General features: G+C 40.0%; 1 protein-coding gene across 6 annotated transcripts in view; it reads right to left on the reverse strand.

Moving 5' to 3' along the window:
- Positions 1 to 27,829, reverse strand: part of zfhx4 (zinc finger homeobox 4) — a 314,082-nt gene that overhangs the window by 25,452 nt on the left and 260,801 nt on the right. For all 6 annotated transcript variants that reach the window (XM_055182909.2, XM_055182915.2, XM_055182907.2 and 3 more), the window contains one exon: positions 12,131 to 12,362. In XM_055182909.2, the coding sequence (XP_055038884.2) occupies positions 12,131 to 12,362 (232 nt within the window). The remainder of the gene's footprint in view (positions 1 to 12,130; positions 12,363 to 27,829) is intronic.

Below are 27,829 nucleotides of genomic sequence, written 5' to 3' on the forward strand. Positions count from 1 at the left end.
TGGGCTGGGAGATGGGCTGCAGTTTGGTGTCGATGATGCCCTGCTGACAGACAACTGGCCGAGCGGAAGACAGGGATTTACGGACCTGTCAGCTGCCACCCGTCGCCATTTTGTCCCCGTCGCACAGTTGCACGGTTCACCAAGACACTCTCTCTCACTCAGCATGGCTTTTAGCTTAGCAAACAATTATGAAAACAGAACAATGGCTATTAATGTTCTGGAAGGATATATCCAGTGACAGCCAAAGGCCTTGCGTAAATTTAAAATGAACGCAGAGAAAGAACAGGCCTCTCTTACCCTCGTTTTCTTCATATATCCCTCTCTTTTTTTGTAGGAGAGTTATTATAGAATGATAAAAGCAACAACAATGTTGTGACATGAAACCGTTAGCATTAGGGTGAAAGAATGGAAGATGAAAGAATGTTCTCAGGATTTGATGATTGCTTGCAAGGTCCTGATTTCAGCCTTTAATCTCCCAGCACACTCAAATTTCCCTCGGTACGCTGTTGGGTTTGGCAAGGGGGGCAAATAAGTGAGGCTAGACAGAAATTAGAGGTGAACTCTAGAGTCTCTGATGGTATACAATCAGCTGTGCTACACACTAGGTGGTAGTATAGACCTGACTGCAATGTACTTTCAGCCTCTAGTAATAAAAAAATGTTCACAATATATACGTAAGCTGATAAATGATCAATCATAGAAACATTGCAGATCAAACACATTCAACTATAGCCAAACATGCCAAAAAGAGCCTAACTTTTTAAGACATGGTGCAAGATTCACCATAAGATTTAAAGGGGACATTTCATAAGACTTTTTTAAGTTGTCAAATACATTTTAGTGTCCCTAGAGTACGTATGTGAAGTTCTAGCTCAACATACCACATAGATAATTTATTATAACATGTTAAAATTGCCACTTTGGAGGTGTGAGCAAAAATGTGCCGTTTTTGGGTGTCTTTAAAATGCAAATGAGCTGATCTCTGCACTAAATGGCAGTGCTGTGGTTGGATAGTGCAGATCGGTATTATCCCCTTCTGACATCACAAGGGGAGTCAAATTTCAATGACCTATTTGCATGCTTGCAGAGAAAGGTTTACCAAAACAAAGTTACTGGATTGATCTTTTTCACATTTTCTAGGTTGATGGAAGCAATGGGGGCCCAATTATAAAAAGTTAGATTTTCATGATATGTCCCCTTTAAGTAAACATCTAATACACACATCTACACAGACCGACATTATTTAAAGCCCAAACAGACAAAATGGCCAAAACTGCCCACTACTAACTAATGTGATTATATTTTAGGTTGCATATATTCAGCAACTCTGAGTGGCCATCTCCCCATCTTCCTCTTCTTCTAATGGACAATCTAAGCCTTGAGAGCTCTCGCTGTGTGCTTTGTAAACAATGCACTCCATTTTTATAAATTGGGTTCTTTTTATTAAGCATGAATTCCTCCGATGCCCTAAGTTATTCATAACATGGCCTGGGCTGATGAAGATTGGCTTGTTAAGAACCTCCAGAAGCAATTAAAGTGACAAGGAGGCACAGCCCTGATGTGTACATTTACTAAGATGAGCGCTCTCCAAAGTGAATGCCCTTATTAAGAGGCACTGTTCACCTCTAAAGTCTGCCACTATGAGATGGAGAGAGAGAGAAAGAAAGAACAACATCATGTCAGAGGCAAACGCCTGGAGAAATACCTATTCCTGGAGTGAGGGCGATTTGGTAATGAACCTTTCAATTCACTCCTGGGGTAATACATTCTGACTAGTGCATTAATTACTCGATAACATCCCATCAAAATGCAAATGCAGCACTTGACCCACGAGAGAGTCTCATTGGCTTAACGCTCTACACGCTTTCCGCACGAATCGTCTGTTTTTCTTTATCAAACAGAACGCCGTTACCATATCACCAAGGGTTATTGGGTTGCAGCAGTGTCTGCTCGGTCGCACGGGCCCTGCGACCCCCCCCGTCGTCCCCTTGCACTCAGACAGGACTGCGGCCGCATGCTGACACTCTTAATTGCAGCACTTGAGGACACTGTGCCGCTCAGATGGAATATTTCCCCTTTGCCTGGCCATGATCTGACAAGCTCGAGACAACGCCTTAATAGCTTTTCCACAAGGGTGGGGCTACTGAGTAATAGATGAAAAACATGGAGGAAATGAGCAAGATTGGCAGTATCTTTAAAAGTCCTCTTGAAATTACATTTTTAGATATGTTTAGAAGTTTTGTCTATCTATATGCTTACGCACAACCTTTTGCAAACATCTCTTAGGGGTACCTACATTTGGGCCAATCATATCCAATCACCTCAATAGATTCCACACAAACAAATAGCAAATATGTGAAAACTAAAAAAATTGAGCTCGCTGTACAATTTCATGGGGTCTTTAAGAAAGCCTTCTCCTCAAAGCAAGAAGATCTGCCTGCCGTACATGTCCAGGGGGGAAAGATGAAAGATGACCATTTTATTTTCTATCAACAGGGCTGGATTACCAGCTTCAGCTGTTAGATGATCCTCTCACACAGGAATGTCAGACGGACTCACGCCACATCAATCCGTTTAATTCCACATCCCTCCATATTCCCTCTTACTCCAATCACCTGACCAGCATCCACAACTTACTGTTCATTCAAAATTACTACTAATTAAGTCATAAACGAATGGTTTCTGGGAAGAATGGTGAGATTCTTACTGAGTTCACACCAGCCGTGTTTGAGGCGTCAAATTCGCGTCTAACACTTCTAGTTTGCCACTTGAACATTTTGAGTGCACTCGCTTTATTCGCGCATGAATGCCGCGCGTGAAATTATAGTCATCTAGACATTCACGCGGAAATTCGCGTCATGGAAGGGGCTTCTGCAACTTCGCTCGCTTCCTGCAATCACGTCACTACTAGAGCAAGCTCCTGATTGGTTAACATGGCGCATTTTTCCAGCAAAGTTAAAAAATTTTCAACTTGCGCGTTTCCTGCGGCAATTCGCGCCATTGTGCGAACAAGGCGGAATCGCGTCTACCGCGCTGCGCTAAACGCCTCATTCGCACCGCGAGACCTCCAGATGCGCACCAACGCGTCTTCACATTGACTTAACATTGAAATCACTTGCGCTTGACGCCTCTATAGCGGCTGGTGTGAACGCAGCATTAGAGATGTGCTTTGGATTGCAGAGGAAGTCTTCATGAAGTGACTGCATTGTGCTCAGGAACGGGTTATGGGAAAGCAAACTGACTTGACATGAGGTGCATTGTAGCGGAGAAAATCAGTGTGAAAAGTCACATGGATGTCGCATTATATGAAACTCAAGCATGTGAGACTGATAAAGAGAAAAAGATGGATATGACCTTCTGTAGCTTCTTCATGTGTAGTGAAGGCCCATAAGTTCCATTTTGGACCAGAATCACCCCTGAATAATAAATTATTCAAACCAAGTTAATTGGTTTGTGAGAAGGTGAAGAAGATATTTCTTAGCACCTTCAAATGAAAGAAAAATACCCACATTTTTACACTTACACACAAAGGGAAAGTCGAGGCCTGATAGAGGTTGTTTCAGGTATCCTTGGTTGTAATTATAAGAGGGGAGAAAAGCTATAGATGAGTCGAACTAAGCATTATGCAGATGCAACCAGAAACAGCCAATGAGCTGACCTTCGCCCCATCCATGGTACTTAATGCTATCTACTGCCAGTTCCGCTCTCTTAAGAGTCTGTATAAAGCATTAAATTCACATAACAGCAAAGAAAAAGCCTCCTATTCAAAAGCAAACCTCACTACGGATATGTTCACCGACAGGTGCGCGTGTAAAGTTTATGCACCATAAAACATAATGGGCCACATGCACTATACAGCAGAACACACACAATCATACACACCTGCTCCAGACGCCCCTCCTTCACACAAACAAATTAAATGAAAATCCGGCATGACCGCGGAGTGGAGCACTTCACTTAAGCAAGCCCAGTGTCTTCTGATTAAGGAAAAAAGCCTTTGCCCTGAAGAGCGAAATTTCATAAAATACTAGTGCCTGCGCTTGATGAATCATGTCTCTTTAATGCGGTGCAGCATGATGGAAGAGAGAGATACAGGCGAGGAATCATCAACCGCTGCTCCGAGCTCCCTCTGATAGCACCCCATCTGCAGATTGCCTTGATCAGATTCGCGTTTTATTTAAAACAGGACCAATCCCGGGGCCCGACTCCTTTTAATTTGCATATATTAACAGGGTTCAAATGCAGCAATAGCTAGGAGCACTTCCCAGTCAACTTCCCAATCTGCCTGCATAATGGCAGCCTATTAAAGAGGGTTACTCATCAGTGCGAAGAGCAGACGTGGAAAAAAGCTTGGAAAACGCAGGATAATGTGAGCGTTGGATTTGTTTGAAAGCGTATTTTTTTAATTCAGCTCTTGTTAAACACAAAAAAAATGTGGGTAAGACTTCACAATAAGATTCACTATCAACTAACATGAACTAATAATTCAACTCAACATGAAATAAAAAAAAAAACATAAAATTTTGTATTAGCTAACCTTAGAGCTAATACTGGTTAATAAAGAAATATATTGTTTGTTGTTAGTGGTACCAATATGTTATTTATTATGTTTTAAATACATTACAGATAACATTCAATCAAACCTAATATATATGCTTTCAGATCTCATTGTGCACGATTAAGCATGTTATTCTAACAACTATCATCATAAGCACTCAAGCTTGCATTTGGTAAAGCTACAGTGGTGACGTCTTACACAGAAAAAGAGCAGGCGGCGGTCTGTTGCATGATGACAGTATTAGTCCAATTTCCATCTGCATTATCACCGGACCTGGCCTGATGCTGGCTAAATCTGCAAAGCTTCCTACGGTTAGCCGCGATTAGGCACTGCTATGGATAATCAATAGCAGCTATCAATTCCATACTTAGTTGTGATTGGTGAGGCGGATGGGGAATAGAAAAGAAGGCAGAAGAGGACCTCTATCAGAGAAAAAATATAGAGCGAGCAGAGATGCAACACATGCACACTAAACCTGACAAATTTAAAATAATTTAGTTAATACAACACGTTTTTACATTTTTGTAAGTATGATATAATTAAGTAAGACATATTAATGATTTTTCAATGTTACTACTTCACAAAGTAAATAAGCAATAATAGTTATTTAAAAATAATAATAATACACAAGGTGCTCTTTGGTCATGCTGGGATGATAACATGGATTATCGGGTTTTGCACAAACCGTTGGAGTCCATGCCAGCTGGAGTGCATAGCTGACATCAAAGCATACCAAACACAAAATACTTTTTTACTTAAATTATGCTTTTAATATTTAAAAAAATAAAAAATTTGATTACACATACATTTTCAGTAGTAGTCTCAGATTTTTGGAATCCACTGTATGCATGTATATGTATATATTACACACTTGCATCCTTTTTCTGAAATAAATAAGAGAAAAGATGCAAGGTCAGAGAAGTGAAAGGGAAGGAAAGAGGTAATGGTGGAGTCAGGACTAATTACTTGCAGGCAAGATGCACCGGAGAGGACGGGGTCACTAACTTTACCCTGACACCTGGACGGCCCAGTCATCACTGGCCTGTGCTCTAATCAAAAGTGAAGGGATTCAGACCCGGCGCTCTCTCTCCCAAATGATAGCTAATGACAAGGGTGTCGGACACGAACCTACACGCGTCACACTTTCGCAGTTTCATTGCAACTGTGGCACAGTGACAGTATCTTGTAAGCGGAGATCCGTCGGTATTATCTCACATTAATAATAACATTGTCTGATGTTGTACTGCTTGAGGCAATTAGTTAATTGCTGCTTTATCAGAGCTCTACGCTGCCTGTCTTTGTGACGTTCTCTGAGCTTTGACAATGCCTTGTTTCCTTTAATGCCCTGTGACAGAGAGCATTGTACTATCTCCTATGGTTAGTGTCAGTGGAGTCACCACACAATAAGGAGCTGCGGAGCAATTTTCCCTTTTGCTGTTTGAATTAAGACCAGATCACGTCTCTTTCGGCTTACACCTTTATGTGTACTGTACATTTATTGAAACATGCCCTACTTGCAACTATGTAGGGCTTATTAGTATTGTTCAGGATGAACAAAGAAGGGCCTATTTTTTCAAGCGTATGTAAATCGAAACTGTCATGCTTGTCGAAACGTATCACATTGCGGCATGTTTACCTGCCAGCTACAAAGCCATGGACGATAAATAAATAAATAAAAAGTCCTTATGGAGTGAATTAATACGCATTACTATGCAAAGAAAACAGGATGAAAAGAAGAGCTGTGTGTCGTAAATAAGCGTAATGGTTTAAAGTCAGGTATGTTAATGCGAATAATCATTGCAATTTCTCCTAATTTTAACTGTCAGTGGCCACAACAGCCCATGAAAACATGAGGTAACAATTTAGCGTTTGTATCACTCCTTTCCAAAGGAGGACCTCGCTGAAAGAAAAACAGCCAAGCGTGACAGTCCTAAAACATGCCTTTTCTAAAAGACTAAGTGACTAACTGGTTATTTTCGAAAATAATTTTGGACGCTCTGTACGCAGAAACCGCAGAATAATTACGATACCGTTGAACGGAATAATTCAGAAATGACTCAATCTTGACTGCCTGCCATTTGAAAAATGGGTTTGGGTATTTCTGCTAAAATCACTACTCTTTGCAAAAATAATAACACATTCGGCATAACCGATTTATTATGATATGAAAAAAATAATTCAAGCATAGAGTATTGTCTCCATTTAATGATACAGCAATATAAACTCCGGGTCGGGCTATGGATCTCCTGAGACAATTTATGTCCATCAACAAAAAGCCTCTCTTGGCGAACATGACGCTGGTGTGAAGAGTATTCGGTTTCACTGGGATGGCCTATTTTTCATAGAAAGCAAGCTGTGGTTTCTTTGCCACCGGAGCTTCATGGCGTATCCTCCACCAAAATGCAATGCGCCAACCAATCGTGATGTATATCAGCCTACGTCAATTCTTATGAAACACCATTAATGTAACATCTAAATCGGATCCAGTCATTTTCTGCTCACTCTGTATATAAGTTTATATCAATGTCTTCAGGTACGCAAGAGCAAAAGAGTGAAAAAAGACCATAGGCTTGTATTCCTGCAGCCTGGCCCATCTCTGTCTAATCAAAGTGGAATGTGGCCGCCTCTGCGCCTTCTGCTTTGTGTAAGGACTCAAAGGAAAATGGATGGCCTTGCATTAGTACATCACCCATGGCTAACAGAATGATGAGACCGATTTGGCTGTATGTCATATCTTTCACTTCACTGCTTTCCCATTTCAGTTTATGTAATGGCTACAAATTATAGCCACAAACCCTGGAAACACTGTCTAGGGAGGCGATCTTGAAAAGTAACTGTTATAATTGCTTGTGTGCCCTCAAATATCTACTCATGGCAGGACAAAAACGCGACCAGGGGGAAAACAATGAGCAACTTCGACGATCGAAAGCATGCAGTTTCCCTTTGGATTAAGCTAAAACAAAACATTCCCTTTTTTTACCGTGCATACACGTGCACGCTCTTAAAAAACACACAAAAACAGAGCATGTCCATTAGTGTGTGTTGTTGGCCTACAGCTGCTAAGAAAATGGTTCTCACTACACTGGTGGTAATTTGGCCCTGGTTGCAAACCTCCTAAAGCATTATCACTCAGAAAAAAACAAAAGACTAGGACACGCAGGACCCTCTCAGCTCTCATCCGGCTGCAGCGTTTAAAGACTTGTGCATCTCCAAAGTCAGCTAGACCTTTTGTTTAAGCCCCAGCCAGACAAAAGGTCTCCTCTTCTTGCCTAGTTTTAATACACATGAAGAGAGGGGGCTAAGTGTGTCGGGGGAGACCCTCAGAAATAATTACCTCCATAAGATCCCATCTCCTTTCCTAAAGCCACGACAAAATGGAGAAGCAACCCAAGGATGCAAAAAAGCCCTTTATGCATCAACAAGCCCATCAGGCGTTTTACAGGCGAAACTACAAGCCAGCGAAATGGGTCTCACACGCACACAATTACAGTTCTTACTTTCTTTAAGGATGAATAAAACACGAATGAATACGCACAAAGGCATTGTTGGTGTTATTTAACCTTTTTATCAAGAATATAATGCGTTAAATATTTATAAAGAAATACAACACAATATAACGCAACGCAGAGTCATACTCGGGACTACAGTATAGCTATAAACTATAATAAATAAATTATTAATACAAATAGCTTTATTTAAAACATCGATTTGGCTTTATGAGAAAAGTGCAGGCTGTGGTTCATTCAGGCTGAATGGAAATAATAGCAATGTACTTATTTTATAAATATTATTAAGACGAAAAACTTGTATACAAACCTATTAAGATTTCTACGATTTACAAATGAGGGGTGCCACTTCAAAAACATACTCAACCACACAACCCCACTGCCTTTCCGAATTCTCAGCTTCACGATGTTTACCTAGTGTAAATTATAAGCCTTCTGGGTCCCGAGCACAGGGAATTACAGTCACCCTGGGAGACCCAGCAGCACGATTCTCGGGGAGGATATGTTCAGATAGTCTCTTTAGGAGAGAATATTACTGGAAGAGTGCTGCCATGATGGGTCTCATTTGACTAATTAAGCATGTTGAGCTGTAGAGGTCGGATTTATCACATAATGCAGCGGATAGAAAATGTAAGTCTATCTGGATTGTGAATTTTTTGATGTGCAGGGTACTTTTGAGTTGTTTGTCATATAAAGATGCATTTTCGCATGTTTACTAGTAATATATTTTTACTTTAAAGATGTAACTTTTTAAAGGTGAACTATTTCCACTGGAAATAATGTCTGTTGTTTTCCATTGGAAAGTTAGTCTACACAGAGGTACCTTTACATCTTTATAATGAAGTAAAAGGTGTCACAATGCTTCGTTTTTTAATGCTTTAGTTACATATATCTGTAATATTATAAATGCATATATCTGCTAAATGTTTATTTTGTCAACTTTAATGCTGTGTTTCCCCAACCGCGTTTCAGGCATCAAAATGCGGGTACCGCGCCTAGTTTGCCGCTTAAACAGTTTGAATGCATTCGCGCAAGCATTTAACGCGCGTCTGAGGCAAAATCCGCTTCTTGTGGGAGGGGCAAGTGCTATGCGGTTGTCTTTTTGCAGGATGGCTGATGCTGATTGTGAATATCGAGAGAGTTACCGGTTTGTATTTAGTCACCTTACTATAGGGGGAAAATCAATGGCGAAGGTCGATAAGAACTATAGCTTCGGGTGATTGCTCACGGACAATATCAAGCCTTCATGCTGAATTAGTGACTCTGGGCGGGTCTGCCGCCACAGCAGCAAGCAGGCTCCTGATTGGTTAACGCGGCGAGAAAATCCGCCAAAATTATAATTTTTCAACTCGGGCGTCAGCGGCAAATTTTTGTCAAACGCAAAATGCACAAAAAGCGTACTGCGCCATACGCTCAATTCGTGCCATTCGAGCGAACTTGACGCGCGAATGAGGTGGAATTGCGTCTACTGCGCCACGCCAAATGCCTCACATGCGCTGCAACGAGATAACCACCGTTTTGTTAATTGATCAGAAATCTTGTTTTTTGGTTGTGCATTCCAATTAATTTCAATTCAACTGCAGTTGGTTTGTTTTGATTTAAACCTTCATAACTTAAAAAATACAGCTAAGTAGCACCATAAAACAAAATAATAACATGATAACATAATAATAAACATAATTCATAAATATATTTATATATGGCTTCAAAGCTAATAGCCATATACTGATTTAATGGGGTCAATAAAGGCCTAAACTCCAGGCACGCACCAGAAAACGTAGGTTTAAATGTTTGTAAGGGCATTTCTTTGTTTTTAATGCTTACAAAATATAGCATACTAAATAACATTGTTGAATTCTGCAGCGCAAACCCTTTCTTTTTTGTACTCTAATTAAACAATAAGCATTTGGATATATGGCCCTCGTGCCACGGCGCGGTTCTGTGCATGGCTGTAGTTTGCTGAGTGTGGCTTTTGTCACTAATGCATTTTTCCTTTATTTAACCACTGCCACAAAATCTCTCTTTAATTACGCCTAAAATTGCATCAAAATTGTTTAACGAAATTCATTCACATGTACATGAAGTCAATGGCAGTCTAACCTTTATTCCCAAATGGTTTTATAATTATTTGGCGAGGTGCCGTGGCGCTGCTTTTAAAAGAAAGATGCAGGTCAGCAGTTAAATAAATCTGTTTTTTTCCTTCTCTCTTCATGAAACTGACTAATGACCAGAAAATGCTAAACTAAGGAGTTATACCCACGAAAACCTACCAAACCCTTTAACACAGAGCTGTAATTCAGCGAGGGCTGAAATGTTGCTTACTCCAGGATCTTTCCCTGGAACAGAGACACAAATTATTACCATCACATACACACAGGCACCAGGCCCGCTCTTGAGAACGCAGTGGGCACTGTGTCACGGGGAGGGCAGGCTCCCTGCTACTCTGCCAATTTATCTCGCCCTTTCTCCTCTGCTGGCACTTGCCTAACTTTTTATTTATTTATTTCCCACTTGCATTTGCATTGCCAGTTGGAACAATTAATAAAAATAAGCTACGACTTAGCTGGCGCCAGCGATCCATTTCCTTAACCTTGCTGGTGTTGGACAGGTTTAAAAACACTTCAAACATCAGGATTATGGGGTTAAACTAGCTGAAAAATCTTTTTTTTACTTTTTTACGCAACCTCCCTTACGCTCTTAGCTAGAGGCTTGGACCTATTTAAGCTAGTAACTCTACAAGTGAACCAGGCGTAGTTGTGTATAATCAAAACATTAGCTTCACGCGAGCGGAGACAGCTGCTTTAGAGTCCGTCAAGAGTACCAAAACAATGACAACAGGTTTATCTCATCCTTAATGTACTCTTCCTGCAGTCTGTCTCCCGTTTGTGAAAACAGAGGAAAAAAGGATGGCCATTAAATGCTTGGCATAAATTCTGAATGAGTCTGTAAGTTAGCTGAAGTACTGAAGTAAATATTAAAGCTGAAAACGCATTGAGTGGGGAGTTGAGAAATTCTCTTGAATATTTAAAAGAATGTCGTAAAGTAATGTCTATGATAAACTGTTTACTAGCAGCACATGAAAGCAAAGCATGCTCTCCGAAAATAATGAAGTCTGTTAAAAATCAGGGCATCTCGTAGCACGTAAATTTCAAAAAGCTTCAAGTAGATTTAAAGGTAATAATGTAGTCTACTTTATTTGCTTGCAAAGACAAAGCACGAGCTTAAGGGGTAAGGGAGGGTGTGCATATGTGTGTGTATAAGAGAGAGAGAGAGAGAGAGAGAGAGAGAGGTAAGCTGTCTTTCTAAATGTAAAATAATGATTTATCTAACTGGTCCTTTGGTGCACCCAGACTCCGAAGCACCTTTGATCCAGATATAATTAATGCCAAATGTAAAACACACTCGTTTATTTCCAATATGGGTAGTTTTGGAGCTGGAGTTTCACATATGGTTCTCAGTTTAATCCCATCTGGTTCTGGAGTTCATATATAAACAGGACACTTTGGGGAACAGAGATTAATTTAGCTTTGGAATGCCATTCAAAACGTGTTAGTCGTTTCGCTCGGCCAGGTCAGGCTAAGCAAAAACAAGTTAAGCGTTCATTTCGGTCGTGCAGCATTAACGTAGGCATTATTATATAATGGACCCTGATTTAGTCTTATGTTTTAAATTACAGGTCCCTCTCAAATAAAACGATTACTCTTTTTCCTTGTGTCTCCGAATGTTTTACAGTTCACTTATTAGCTTCTGGCAGCTCCAAAACTTTTAAATGAAAGCCAAATTGCTTTGGTCATGAGAAAGGAAATTAAAACTCACTCCAGGGGGACGCATTTCACTGCGAAATCCTCCCAAGGTAGAGTTTCTACGAGCCTGCTAAAGATGTCACTGCGTAGCGGGCTAAGTATGGGACTGATATAAAAAGAAGGCCGTAATGGGAACAACGTGTTCATTTTAGGTAGATTAGGCAGCTGGCGTGTTTCACACGGGCGTAGGAGGAGGATGGCAGACGACGGTATGGACCGATGTTCGAGGGAGGGCGGGAGGAGGATCTAAAAGGTGCACTCACCGGATTCGTTCGGAGGGCAGTCCTTGACGAAGAAAATATCTGCGATGTTGTCTTCGTCCGGAAGGAGACCCTGCTGGTGCAGCTGCAGTTTCCGGAGACCCTCGCTCTGCTGGTGCTTGACCGTCCGGATGTGCTGCAGTAAGTTCAGCTTGGCTCGGCTGGAGTAGTCGCACAACGCGCAGTAGTAGTAGCAAGACTCCGAGTTACATGCGCTCTCCTGTTTTTGTAAGTGCTGCAGGAGAGGAGGAGGTACGAGAACAGATGGAAACGGAGAGAGAGAAATAGAAAGAGAGAAAGGGGAAAGTCATTAGGGGCTCTGCGCTTCACATGAAATTACAGCCGTCGTTTGTTTCACAGCACCTACGTGAAACAGATACTTCCTTTCCCCCGTAATAATCTCCCGACATGACATGCATTCCTTCAAGCTTTGTCCCAAACATAAATACTGATAAAAAAGAGAGCCGGGTGCTTTAAAGCGGCTGCCCAATGAGGAAAGACAGACCAGGAGAGATGGAGAGGTGCAGAGAGGGAGAAAAAGGCAAAGTGTCTCTGCCCGGCATCACGTAATCCAGGACACAGAAGTAATTTACCGCGACAAGAAGTCTAGCTTAACTTTAAGTCTGGTCTGTGCAACTTTAGAGAGAGATGAGAGCGAGATGGGATCGGGTGGGGGTAATTTACTATCTGTACTGCGATAAAGATAAGAAAACAAATCTACCAGGCCTGGCAATAAAACTACCACAGGTCTGCAACTTCATTCAGCAGAAGAGGCTAACTTGGTTTCCATACCTCTTATAAAGGCCTGTACAGGAATGGGAAACCGTTTAAGCGTATACATATTCAGGTTTATGTAGTTTAAATGTTCACATGCCGATTTGTGAGTGTACAGCAAAGGAAGGGAAGTCTGTGACGTATTAGCGAGCTAAATTGGAAGCTAAAGCCCAGTGTGGCCTCTCTCTTCTTTACTGACACAAAGACCCCTGTTCCCCAGGCCCCCACTGTATATGTGTGACTAAAGGAAGCACTGTGGTTTGACTGCCACTATGTCACTAATCTTTTGGAAGGAAGATTATTCACAATTTTGCTACAAATATGTATTGAAACAACAGTATGATCAAACCGTCCTTGTATCTTCACTGTGAGTATTAGTTCATAAATTTATCTAAAATACAATAGCACAAAAATCACTAACATGGTTATAAATGATCAGGTGTAATAATACAATATTTTTGCATCATCTCTTAATCTGTCATTTAAGATGCTTTTATAGAAATCGGTCATTCTTAAAATGCTTTTATAGAAATATGTCGACAGAAATATTGCTATATCGTATATACAGTACTGTGCAAAAGTCTTAAGCCACCATCCCCAGACTTGTTGTTTTAGAAATTTTAATGTCCATCCATATTTATTTTCGATCTATTTTATTAAGATACAAACAGAAAATGTGTACAATAAAATAAATATGTAATTTTTAGGACTAAATGTTTTCTTTAAGCATCGTCGGTGTTTAGTGTGACTTATCTTGACACTAAACACATCTTGAGCGTTTTTGAGCAGAATGAAGTAAAAAGACAAATTTCTTTCTTTCTAAAATTAGAAATTAGGATTTGATTTTATTTAAGTTTAGGAGATCCTGCAGTTTCCTGCTATCAGGTTGAAGGGGATTTTACCCTAAAAACTTGACACATCAGTTTACATTTTACACAGTTTTTAATACTATATACACATTTACTGTATTTTCTGGATGTATTCTATTAAAGAGACTGAGAAATAATTATATATGATCACTATAACATTGCAAAAACAACAAATCTAATTTTGGCATGGTGGGTTTTGCACAGTACTGTATATTGCTATATACGCATAATATAAACATAAAGTCAACTCATTGAAAAATCTACATTTTGAATTGAACAAACACCATGGCTGTTTTGTAGCTTTAATTTAAAATAAAATCATAATTTTATCAAATAAATAAATTATATATATATATATATATATATATATATATATATATATATATATATATATATATATATATATATATATGTAAGCAATAAGGTACGAGAGGCTGTGCTGTATCGTGAATAAGTAACGGCTGAAGGGCGTTGTTAGGCACGACGCGAAGCGGAGTGCCTGCAACCCCTTCAGCCGTTACTTATTCACGATACAGCACTTGCCTCAAGTACCTTATTGCTTTTATAAAACGGTTACCACACAATATTAAAGTAAAAAAATATTAGTGCAACTTTCATGAAGTTAAATCAATAAAAGCATTCCTTCCGCTAGAAAAAATAGTCCCTGACTGCGAACAACAACATGAAAGCTCAAATAAAAACAACAAACTGTTCTCAGACTTTAGGTGCGTTCCATTCGACAGGGTCCCTACGGAGTGTTCACTGCTCCCTTCTCCCTGAGCACGGTATACCAGTTGAAGTGGACTTCACGGACAATAACCGCTCATTTGGAACGGCCTTCAAACGTCATCAAAGAAAGTAAACAAGGGGTCGCGCAGATTGATATAACATAAATATATATAGGACTACATTCATATTTTAATTTTTATTTACTATCACATTTAAAATATGTACACTATACAATAACAAAAAACATTGAGTACTACGTAATGAAAAACGTATGTTTATTATTCACTTAAATTGACTACTGCTGCTATTACTTGACTATTAACAGAATTGAAGCCCTGCTGTAACTGTCATGCAAATATGAAAGTAAACTTTTATTTGGTTAACTATGTGTATTTATGTGTTTTTAAACGATTGTCATATAATTGCATAGCGGTCTGACCGTTCTGACTGGTGATCACGTGATGCGCGCAATGACAGTTGGGTGATTATCGCTCTCCACTTCCTGTGAAGTGAGGTATCGATGTTCCCTGATTCCCTATGCCATGCGCAGTGCCCTTCGAACTGAACATGTTCGCTCCCTTCGGATTGGAATCTCACTTAAGATGGCGGAATACCCTGTGAAGTCCACTTCGCAGTCCACTTCCGGTCGAATGGAACGCACCTTTTGTCTCATTATATGTTTATGTGTTGCTAAGGGTGTTGCTAAGGGCGCAGTGATATTAAATAGAACTGTTGGGTGAAGCAGTCATAGCAGTGTTTTATCGTGAATAAAGCACACCTATTGACCAATCAGAATCAAGGATTGGAACTAACCGTTTTATAAATATATATATATATATATATATATATATATATATATATATATATATATATATATATATATATATATATATATATATCAATGCAGTAAAATTTGCACAGTCAATAAACACAAACAAATACAGGCACAGCCCTAATGTGTACACACAAATACAAACACACACATGCACAAAAAATGCATTATCCTTTCCTGCAGAAGAGAAGGAAATCCTGGCTACTTTCTCAAGCAAATTCTGCCACTATTTACAGCTATTAAAATGCACCTAAACGCTTTATTTCTCTTGGCATTCTGGCTTCCAGTGGATGAACTAGTGCGCATAAGGTGAACAGCCCCTATCCCCCTTTGCCTCAGACAAAACCCAAACTGGATTGGTCTTTTTAGGGACAACACACACACACACACACACACACACACACACACACACACACACACTAGAACTAGTGGGGCTTCCTAAGCTTGTTAATTCTGACAAGAGACTCTAAGCGGAGGTTTGGACACAGAAGGGGAGAGAGAGTATTTAAAACAGTGCTTTGTAGGCGAAATCCGAACTGTCCAGCTTTGCGCATTGTTCTATTCAGCTCTAATGTGTTTCAAACAGCAGGGCTCCTGCATTCAGTCCTGCCTGACAATTATGCACTTTAATTTGGGCTAAAGTTTTGCATTAAAATTGTGCAGCGGTGCACCATGCAAGGCCATAGAGAACTGCCAGGCTTCCTATACCTAGAACACACACACAAACACACACAATGTCCCCCATCCTACAAACAGTTGGTCCCTCCCCATTCCCCAGGCAAGCCAAGCATATCAAGTGTGCCTAGCTTAATGAACAATGAGCAAAAACAAAAGCCAGAATGAGGCCTCCATTATCTGATCTTCCGCTAAAACACAAAACCGACCTTCTCCAGGCCTAAAGGAAGTACCAGCGTGCCTGCAGGTGTGAGCCGGCTATAAGAAAGCCCTTTTGACTAAATAGATTCTTGGACTGTCAGGGATTAGAGTCATGGCACCAGTGGTAACACACATCTTTTCTTTCATAAACTCTGCAGAATTTTCTCACGAGTCTGCAGGACTTGCGCTCCGTAAGGGGCACTCTGTGACCATTGAAACGTCTTAGGCTTTAATTAAGTTCAAGTTGTCAGAGCAAAGCCTTTTTGGCACAGATTCAGGGTCATTAATTACGACTATCTTTGTTTCTTTTAGAAGAGAAGTCCTTTTAAACATGCGGGGTTGCTTGTATGAACCGCCTTGCCTGTGGACCCTAAACAGCATACAGTATAAACCTCTCAAAGAGTCCTAATGAGACTTTTCGCTGTAAATATAGACAATATCGATCTGTAACTTAAAGGCTTTCCATTGGAGAATCAGCTCAAATGCAGGGTCTATTTTGGTCGATTTTTAAAGCATTTATTTTTTACTAAAATTCCAGTTATTGCCATAATCTCAGTTATTGTTGCACATGCCCTGCTCTCAGAAACGTATGTCTGCGTAATCTTTGCATTGCAAATAAACTAAGTTTATTATTAAAAAAACACACAGGATGTTCTATTCTGACTCTATTGTTTCTTAGAAAACAGTAACATTCCCAGTATTATGACTTAGATGAATAACTAGGAAGCTAATAAACAAGCATTTGCTTGCATAGGGCTATTGGCTAGCTGTTGTCAAACACACATTTATACACTCATTTTTCATTTAGATCCATCTATAGTTTCTGTTTTTTCCTCTTCTAGCAGCTATTTTGTGTTGTTTACTTAGTACTAGGAATAACATTTGTGTTGCATGCGAATACAGATGATATTGCATCCTAAATGATTCTGAATCAAATTCACAAGTGAGTATCTGTTCTTATAGTTAATAAAATACAAACAGACATGTCTAACGTTCAAAGCAGTTAATAATTAAATAATTCCTGTTTTGTTTGTTTAAAACCTATATTATAAATCTACTATTTCTCTTCCATCTTTTATAGACCCCTGTGGCAACGGTGCAAGCTGATCAGAGACTTAAGCCTGGGGTTTCTGATTTATGAGGTCTAAGCTTACCATTTTTAGTCCTGACAGACTTACAGAGCAGTTATATACTACTGCAAGTTCAAAATGTTGCTGCACATTCTGCCCACCGAAAGTCACGATGCTGGTAGCCTATTTATTACTCAGATAAATAAGAAAGAATAAGACTTAGGTTTCTCTCACCTCGACACGGTGTAGATACAGAGCACAAAGGTGGAGGATAAATCTCGCTGTGGTTCTGTGTAAAACCAGCCTCTTGTTGTGGGTGGCAAAGAGCCTATCTATGACAATATAACAGGCGTGTCAGCCTTTGATGGATAATTGTTCTAAATTAGCATTTGGCAAGCAACCAAGAGTTGAAACCCCGCAGGGTCCAATCATTTTAGCTAACTTGTTGTCCCCGGGTGCCCCTTGGCATGCCAAAGTGCACATCCGCCCCACGCGAGCGATGCTGAGATCTCGGGCACAGGGGTCCGAGGAGGAACGCACACCTCTCCCTCTCTGGGCTCTCAGGACCTAATCAGGCATAAGGCTGGAGACACTAAAGCGAATACAACATTGACTGTGCCAAAACAATGCAAATCAAAGCACAAGGGACTCCCCTTCACCTGTCAAACTAGATCCTAATTCCCAGGGAGCATGTTTTTTTCTCAACCTGATGAGACTTATTTATGCTGACTTTAGTGATTACAAAACAGTTCTCCATGTGACTGCGAAACTGGTTATATTTGTATTGCCTGCAGTGATAAAATACTAGCGGAATTCACAGTAAGCATAAGGGCTGGATGTTAATTTTCTTCAACTTTTTCAGACAAAAAAAGATAAAAAATAATTTTCAAATTCTTAATTCTAATTTTTATTAATACTAATTATTATTAATTCTAACCAAAACAAATGAGGCAATTCTGTTCAACAGCTTTCTTTTTGTCATATGCGACAACAAAAAACTAACTAATGAACAAAAGTACGGAGCCCGTAAGGGGACATGAAGCAAAAATTAAATATAGTTTAATTTGCGTGCGCACGTGAAACTATCGTGTGCGCACGTGAAACTATCGCGTGAGTATGTGAAACTATCACGTGCGGACGTAATTCTATAATTTGCAGAATTTTTTAAAAGTTTAGTTTCACATGCTCACGTGAAAGTATCACGTGAGCATGCGAAACTAAACTTAAAAAAAAAATCTGAACACAAGTACGGAGCCCCTAAGGGGACATGAAGCAAAAATTAAATAAAGTTTAGTTTTGCGTGTGCACGTGAAACAATCGCATGCATACGTGAAACTATCGTGTGCGTACGTGAAACTATCGCGTTCGCACATGAATCTGTTGCGTGCGCACGTGAGCATGTGAAACTAAACTTTAGATTTTTTTACTCCAATGTCACCTTAGGGGCTCGGTACATAAGAAAACAATACGTTGTTAAAAATTCCTCTGAATTTAAACACCCTTTAATTTTTTTTACCATACCATTATTAACAAATATCGCCTTTCTTTTAAATCTGAAGATTTCTTGTGTGTATGCTTTCGAAGAGGCAATAGTTTCCGGTGTAGCTCTCGTGGCCCCCGAGAACGAAAAAGAAAATAAACAAAAGCTTGTTTTGTTCCTCAAAGCATTTTAAACACATTCCAGCATTACTTGGAGGCCAGCCAGGTATACGATTCCATCAATGCTGACACCGTCCAAACACATGTTACCAGGAACCACTATTGAGCCCGGAGACATAAATGTAATGTTATATCATGGGTACTGTAGGTATTGGCAACCCGAGTGAGAGTCTTGTGAGAGAGGTATGCCCCCTGCATTCCATTTGGAGATCTCGCATGAGGCCATCATCTCCTCTACAGGCACAAAACAAGACTTTTTCTTCTCTCTTTTTCTCTCTCTCGCCTACCTTAACAAATCCAAAGGAATGCATCAAAGTGCCCCAAATTACCTCCCCTATTTATTTTTTCTCAGACTCCATCTGGTTCATCATATGTAATTATGGCTCAGGACATTCTGCCAGCGCATGGCCGTATGGTTTGCTGCTTAGGTCATATAATAATAATAATCATCCTTTTCGAAAGGATGCCAAGTTAAATAAGTGAATTAGCACAGTGTGTCTTTCACCGGCACTCTCCCGTCTGAGGTGGCTTGCGGGGCCGCAGTAAGGAGAGCGGGACACACCCCGGGGTCTCTCCGAAACAAAACCCATAACTAGTGCAGCATCCATCCACAGTCTCTCATTTACTCTAATCTGTCTCTCTCGGACCTGCACACGCCTGTTTTTCCAGGACAAATGGTTTCGAGGAACTATGGCGTGGCTATACGAGAATAAGAACATTAATTACCTTTCAAAGTGTCAGTGGAGGCTAAATGCGTAGTTCATGTAAATGTTGGCCAGCCAAGCATGCTCCAAAACAAAAATATATAAATCTACCAAAATGATGAAAAGTCTTGAAAGGGTTTCTCTGGAAATATTGTTGTACTTCTCATGTACATTTACATTCATATCAATCATGTCGGTGTCTGTGAGTGTGTGTTTTACTCTCCTGTCTGCCTGTAGTGCAGACCGTGAGAAATGTGTTTTAACAGCATTTTAATATGTGGATTGATCCGCAATGCAATATTTCATTGATTGCTGTTAGCGCCAATTCCAGTCGACTCAATATTAAAGTAAACAACGGGAAGCGAATGCGCCGCGGCTTCATACGACCCTAGCCGAACGGTAAACAGATGAATAGGGGTGCGCGGAGAGAAATATTTCCATGTGGTGCTAATGTTGTTGTTCTGGCATATATCATTAGGCCTGCAATAATGCACCTATACAACAGAAGGAAATGAATTAGTGCAAATGGAACCATGAAAGGCTTTAATGTGCAGGAGACCACGTCGTCGCTTCTGACACGTCGTGTGAAGTAAAGCAGAAAGAGTGAGACTGGCATGCAACAGTGCTTCTTAATAACATGCTCTCCCATTGGTCCACTGGACTGTCTGACTCTTTCAAAGGTCAAGCAAAGGTCCATAATGCACTGTGGACTGATGCAAGAGAATTATGTGGGCTAAATGGCACCTACGCTATACAACAGCCAATGTAACCCTTGATAATGAATATAATGCGTGAATGTAAATGGTAGAGAATATTCTAACAAGCATTTCAAAACCTAGGATGCTGCTTTCCAAGCATTATTGGCATAAACATTTTAAGTGAGTTTGCTACCTTTCTTATTATATTTTGGGGGATAATATGCACATTTAAATGTTTAATCAATGAGATTCGATTTAATGTTGGACCATGCTGCTTCATAATGCTGCCTAAGCAGTTATCCAGGTTTTGAAACAAAGCCAGAATCAAATCTAATGGTCATTGTGATGACATCCACTTATTGATTGGTAATCAGGTAATAGAATATTTTGTCTCTATAAACAGATTTAAACATGAAGCAAGGGCATCAGGAATTTTATTTGCATATCACCTCTGACCTCTGTAGTTTATATGGAAGATTAGGAAGCAGTTCTTAATCTTCTCTCCTCTAATCCGTCCTACTGTCAAGATGGACAAAACTGCTTTAGTTGCCTTAAAAGAAAGCAAACTCCCTACAAAAATGGATGTGTATTTATATTATGGTGATTTAAAATCTGTCGCCTGGACACTTCTCTCCCATTAAATCCACTGACCTTACCATTACCCTTAAAAGCTTTGCCCGTCTCCATCAGATTGAGAAACAGACCAGAGACTCCATCCCGATGTTGGATCACAAACTAGCACGAAAACCTTTGTTTATATGAGGTCATATTTCTGTTGTGTCCCTGTGGCTTAAATGGTAGAGTATTGCGTTAGTTGCGCAAAGGCCATGGGTTCCCCAAGAAACATGTACAGTTTACAGATAAAATGTATACATTAAAATCACTTTGGACTAGGCATGGGCCCGTTACCGGTTTCAAGGTATTCAGAAGTTTCAAAACCACTAAAATGTTCTGTGATACCTTCTCCAAGGTATGTGCTGTGTTTATACAAATTTCATTAAATCATTAAGTCATGTGATTCATTTGATGTTTACATTTAATTTACATTACGAAAATATTATATATTTTTTGAAAGCATATTATAATTTAAAGGCTTTATTTTGGCCTGGCATTTGAAAATAACACATTTTAGGGTTGCAATACCGCAACACTGTGAAACCATGGTATTTTGCTAAAGGTTATCATACCGCCATAATCTTATAACGGCCCATGCCTACTTTGGACATACATTTATGCAGTACTGTGCAAAAGGCCACCATGCTACCATTAGATTTGTTGTTTTTGCAATTTTATAGTGATCATATATAACCATTTCTCAGTCTCTTTATTAGAATACAAGGAAATTTGTATGTAGTATCAACAACAACAAAAAAAAGTAAGAAAGAAGTATCAAGTATTTATTAAACTCCCCTTCCACTTGAGCGATAGCAGAAAATAGCAGAGTCTCTTAAACCCATATAAAAGTAAATCCTAATTTCTAATTCTAATCAAATGATTTCAGGACTTTAGTCTCCTCAAAAAAGTTCAAGACGTGTTTAAAACCAAGAGACGTAACACTAAATACTGACTGATGCCTGAAGAAAACATTTAGTTTAAGTTTTTATTTTTATTTTGTGTAGATATTTCCAGTATGTTGTATCTTAAAGGGATAGTTTAACCCTAAAAATGAAAATTCTGTCATCATTTACTCACCCCCATGTTGTTACAAGCCTGTATACATTTCTTTGTTCTGATGAACACAAAGGAAGATATTTTGAGAAATGTTTGTAACCAAATCGCTCGTATACCCCATTCACTTCCATAGTAGAAAAAAAGAATAACAAACGATTTGGTTAAAACTTTCGTCAAAAGAATAAAATTTATACAGGTTTATAACAACATTAGAGTGAGTAAATGATGACAGAATTTTTTTGGGGGGTGAACTATCCCTTTAATAAAAATAATGGATGGACATTAAAACTTTGCTTAAACAACAAAGCTGGTGGTGACTTTTGCACAGTACTGTATTTAAATATACATTTCTAAGGCTCTATGCGTTGCCAGTGTTTTGGAAAGTTACTTTTATAAGTAATTCATTACAAAATTAAGTTACTCCCCAAAAAAGTAACTAATTGCGTTACTTAGTTACTTTTCATGGAAAGTAATGCTCATGTTACTTTTAAGTTACTTTTGCATGACTTTTTCTTACTTGGCTGAGGCTTGATTTCTTTCAGGCATTGCAAGTGTTTTTTATGACTGAGAATCCAAAAATGTCAAACTCTGACCTGCAATCTCTGTTTCTGACTCAAACTATTCCCGCTTGGGCGCGCACACATGGCGTGCGTAATCTTATGTTCAGTTTAATTCAGTACATTATATTTTTTAATCAAATTAATTAAACTGAAAAGTAACTTGCACTACTTTTTTTAAAGTAACTCAAATATTAATGTGTGCAATTATAAAGTAATGCGTTACTTCACTAGTTATTTCAGAAAAGTAATATTATTACGTAATGTACGTTACTTGTAATGCGTTGCCCCCAACACTGTGTGCTGCACATACTAAAATATAATCAAACATTGTGAGATTTCCTTTTGCAGAAACACCTTACTCATTTCTATATATTTACTCAAACTGACATACAATAAATCAACTTCTTATCTACTGCCTGAAACCTTTCCCCAAATCGCAGCATATGTTTTTAATATGCAGCAATGCAAACAGAGTTATGAGCTCACAGTCTCAGGTGGGAAGCATGGGAAGGATGATCCATGCGTGTGACCCTCTTCCAGCACCGTACGAGACCGTGGCATTCCAACTAATTATGATGCACAATCTCCTGGCTGAAATCTTTTCTGTAAAACGAGCCCATGCAAAGATGAGACCATCTCCCACCTCGTATCTGATAAGAGAGTAAGGCACCCCGGCTCACTGCTGTGTGCTCTCCCTATTCATACTTTTAAACATGAAACCCTTTCATGTTCCATCTGCCTTTTAGCATTCCACAACAACATAGAGGAGGGTCCCCGATTTGCATCCTATTAAAGGAGGGAGGGGAAGTGGGGGGAAGGGCTACCACGGGGATCACGGAGAGGCGCTTGTTTAAAGAGCCCTGCCTCTGCTCTCACTCCTCAATGGAAGTAGTGCTTAGCCGAACGCTTTGCATATTCCCTATAAAAATCTTAAGGAGTCGAGTCTGTAAGGGCCAGCGCTTTTAACCTGTGCTTTATCAAAGGGGCTGAAGCGAATAACACTCTCACCTACCCACACATAAAGAGCAGACAGCGCTGTATAAATAAAACATATGAATATATATATATATAAATATATGATATACACACATAAATTGCACTTCTAATGCATATAAACATAACAATTTAAGCTTCGGAGACCTTATTTTCAAATTGTGGTATTGTAAGTCAATATGACTAATGGCTCGACCGCAGTTTATGTAGTTACAACCCATAAAAGGAAAGGCATTGTTTTTCGCTGAAAAGCCCTAGCCATAGTCTGCATTCCACGGTCCACTCGACATACCACCGGCCACTTTGAAGATTACTGAAATGTTTGCCTTGTTCTTAAAGAATAAAAAAAACATAAAAAACAGGCTGCTTTGCTTTCAAACACAGGCTGCACCTTTGGGTGAACTGTTATGCTTTTAGGCATTCGTGAGACGTAAAATAAATGGGATGCTGGAAGAAATAAAGGAGTGCATGCAAACAAAATGTAGAAAAAAACACTAGCAATCTGGATTTCACTAAAATGCGTTTTGAACAATTAAAAAACAATATTAATTCAAAGGGTTAATTCAACTAAATGTGAAAAAATCATGGTTTAATCCCAAACAAGTGAGTGGGACTTCTATCAGGTCTATTTCAAAGCCTTAAGGATTACTAGTAGCGGACTAATCCTACTGAACCTAAGGGGAGGTAAATCGTATTGTGTTGGAAATCCTGGCCAGGAGAGAACAGGAGGTTAAATGAGTTCTTTGCTCTGTAATCGAATATCACACTCTACTTATCTATTCAGTGAGCACCTAATGTTTAAAATCAATTACTTGAGGAATGCTTTCTTGCATTCGGGTCTGTTAATGTGAGCAAAAACTGCCACCCATGACTGCGGCTCTGTCTACACTCGGGCATCTGTTCTGGGCCACGGGTCGTATTAATCGACACACGTCAATATTGATCTTAATTGCAATCTTTTCTGCAAACTCCCTCTCTTTGCCATTAATTGTTGACTGGGTTGATAATATCCCGGATTCTTTTTTTAACAAGCGTGATCGTTGACTGCACTCGCACGCTAACGGGAAAAATAAAGGTTAGCGTTAAAAGAAAAATGTCTGGCGAGTTATAGGCGAGACCTCATGGGGACGTATGATGTTCAGGCATACATTCGTTGTCCAATAATGCTTTCCAAATCCCATGTTTGCTCTCCGCCCGTGTCTGGAGAGTTAAAAACAAAGCTAATTACCTTCAGCCAGCTATTTCACCAAGAATATCATATTATTGCAATTCAAGTCCTTCCACTGCTGGCCTTATCAGAGAACTGTGAGTCATCCTTTGTTAAGCTGGGCCCAAATCCCATGAGAAATGGATGGCGGAGGGGGGTGAAAAAGAAAGGGAAAAAGAGGAAAGAAAGGAAAGGGGTAAAAAATGACAAACTCTTGCCACTCTTTGTTCCTGGGAGTGCCACGCTCCCTTTTGGGGCTCAGTAAGTCTTATTTCCTCTGCTACGGTTCCCATACCTGTCAGCCTCAATAGCCTTCACAGTGCCTGCACACAGACAAATGGGCTGACCTGGCCGGCCCCTCTGACCCAGGGCCAACAGGAAGATCACATCTGGTTATTAATATAAGAGCATCCTCATATGGTGGCCCCCAACTCAAACAAGAAATGAACAAAATTAAAGAACATAAATACAAATGAAAGAAACGAGGGGGTGTGGGTTTGGGAGGTCAGATCAAAACAGACATTGGGGTTTGGGGTGCCATACTTTAACATAATGCTTTAAGGTTTTCCATCAACCAAGGGTCGGTGTGCAGATGACCATCTGCTTACAAGCGGGGAGGGCATGATGGAAGAAATACCTATTAATATCTATGAGGATTAATGACAGCAGGGCCTAGCTGAAGCCTTGGCTTTGTGTTTGCACCCACACTCGTCTGTCTGTATGCTTTAATTATACCCCCTCCCCCTCGCGCCCTCCCCTGAAAGATTCCCATTGTAATCCGTGTGCAGGTGAAAGACGAGAGCGTCTGAATAATCTGGCCCCTCTGTTGGGTCAGAGCGGGAGGCTGAAAGAGTGCTGACATACTTCTATGCCCGCCGAGAGTAAGTGGATAAACTGACGCATTTGTGAGGCTGTGGTTTTGTTTGTGTTTGTAAAGTGAAGTGAGGGCTGATATGATGCTGTTTGGACCCGAGCAAAGTCCAAAGGCACTGCTACGGCGAAGCTCTTATTGACAAACGGCTGAGACTAGACGTCTGCTTTTCTTTTTCATTCGCTCATTCTCTCCGAGTCTGGATGTCTTTCAAGAGTCTAAGTTTACAGTCGCCACGAATAAATGCAAAAAATGCAAGTGAAATATTCTTGGTCATGAAATTGGTATTGACTAGCTATCAAAGACAAACCTAACCTGTCAAAACACCATATAATGAGGTGCTTCGGGGAATATGAGCTGTGGCGTAATGGCCGTGGTGCTCATGTGGGAGATGCAGGTTTTATTCACCTTACCCGATTCTATTAACACTAATTTCCACATCGCCTATTAATAAAAACTGTCAAAAATCACCAAGATAAATATGACAATATGAGCTACGGGATGACAACAACAATGATGATGATGCTATAGGATGGTAATGTGCAAAATAGACCATCTCTGTTTTTCTATAACACAATGGGGTTTTATGCAAATACCCTCGATTCAATCTCTGTCCGTTTTACCATCAGATTTGACAATAATTTGAGCTGCATATATATGGGGCATTTGATTTTCAAATGAGAAGTGAGGCTGACCTTCAGTAATGAATTTGCTATAACTGCCGACATAATAATGTGCCCGTCAAACGGCAGCCATCTTGGATTTGAAACGGAGAGAAAGAGAGGGGGAGAGACAGGATAGTGGATGACCAGGATATACTGACCTTCTATATGCGAAAAAGGGTTTGAGGGGAAAAAACATAAGTCTTTTGATAAATCTGAAATTCCAGCCTCCTAGTCTCACATTTTTTTCTGCTTCCCTCTTTTAATTTCCCCTCTTATTTTCCTGCCCTGACCAATGGTGTTGCCATCCGTATCATGGATAATGAGATGGGCTATCTGCCGCTCCCCGGGGACAAGGCCACGGAGAGCCAGTCGGCTCCATCTCCCAGCCTGCCTCTACCAGAAAGAGGCGCATTATGTGTGCCGAGGCCCCTGTGGCTTGAAACGGGTAGAAATAGAAAAGGGAGACGAGGAAGAAAATACAAATATGGAAATGGTGCCTTGGACTCCAGACAGACAGAGAGAAAATTCTGCTTGAATGATGACGGATGCCCTGGGACAGAGCTGGTTGCTGTAATTAACCAGTTCATAGCTCCCGCCGCGCAACTGGGGGAAACACACTGGACATCCTTATGTTCTATATACAAGCCTCCGGAGAGGAAGCTTAGATACAGGAGGGAATAGAAAAAGTGGAAGGTGCAACACGAGGACCACCTGGTGAACAGGTGCGGATCGGTATTTACACTCACCCTCCCTTCCTAACATACTGACCATGAACATTCTTGGCTTCAAATGACCCAAGTGCCCAGCACAAATTGGCTTTTTGGAGCAACACAGATTTTTCACCCCGTCCTTGAATGGCCTTGACAGATTTACAGTCTGCGCTTATTACCGATCATTTATTAACCAAAAATTGTATCACGACAATGCATCTTTACCAAACGCTGAAGTCAAATACTATGAGATGCCAAGTATGTGCATATGTGTATTGTATTTATTTTAATTGCGGGGTTACTTCATAACGTTGGAAAAAATCGAAGGCTGTTTTACGTGTGGGCTTGGGAGCTTTAAAAAGCCTGTGAGAAGCTCTGCCTCTAATGCGAAGCTTTTTACATGTCTCTGTGTTCTTTCACAAGAAAGAAACACTGCACTGCTAATGTAATTTGGGTCTTTCTTAATGTCTGGAAAAACTGAATTCACCCCAGAAAAAAATCATGCAATAAAAATACTGAATATGCTTTTTGTTTGCATACTCAATCATTTTTGGCCATAAAGATACTCTGTGTCCCGGGCTCATATGGAAAGGTCATCAATACTTTGTTCTTTAGCGTGCTACCCTTTCACCTTTAAAACATAAAAGAAGAGGTGTTTTTCTGGTCAAATAAAGAACCTCTTTTTCATTTTTTCTCCAACATTTACTACCGAATATACATGAGTGAAAAGGCCCGATTCCTGCCAAAAGCATTAGAAGCCGCATCTGTAGAACAGATTTCACTCTCCCCGGGTAAAGGTGGGGGCGTGGAGATG

Source organism: Misgurnus anguillicaudatus, chromosome 25 (genome assembly GCF_027580225.2).
Source record: "Misgurnus anguillicaudatus chromosome 25, ASM2758022v2, whole genome shotgun sequence".
NCBI classification, from domain to species: Eukaryota; Metazoa; Chordata; class Actinopteri; order Cypriniformes; family Cobitidae; genus Misgurnus; species Misgurnus anguillicaudatus.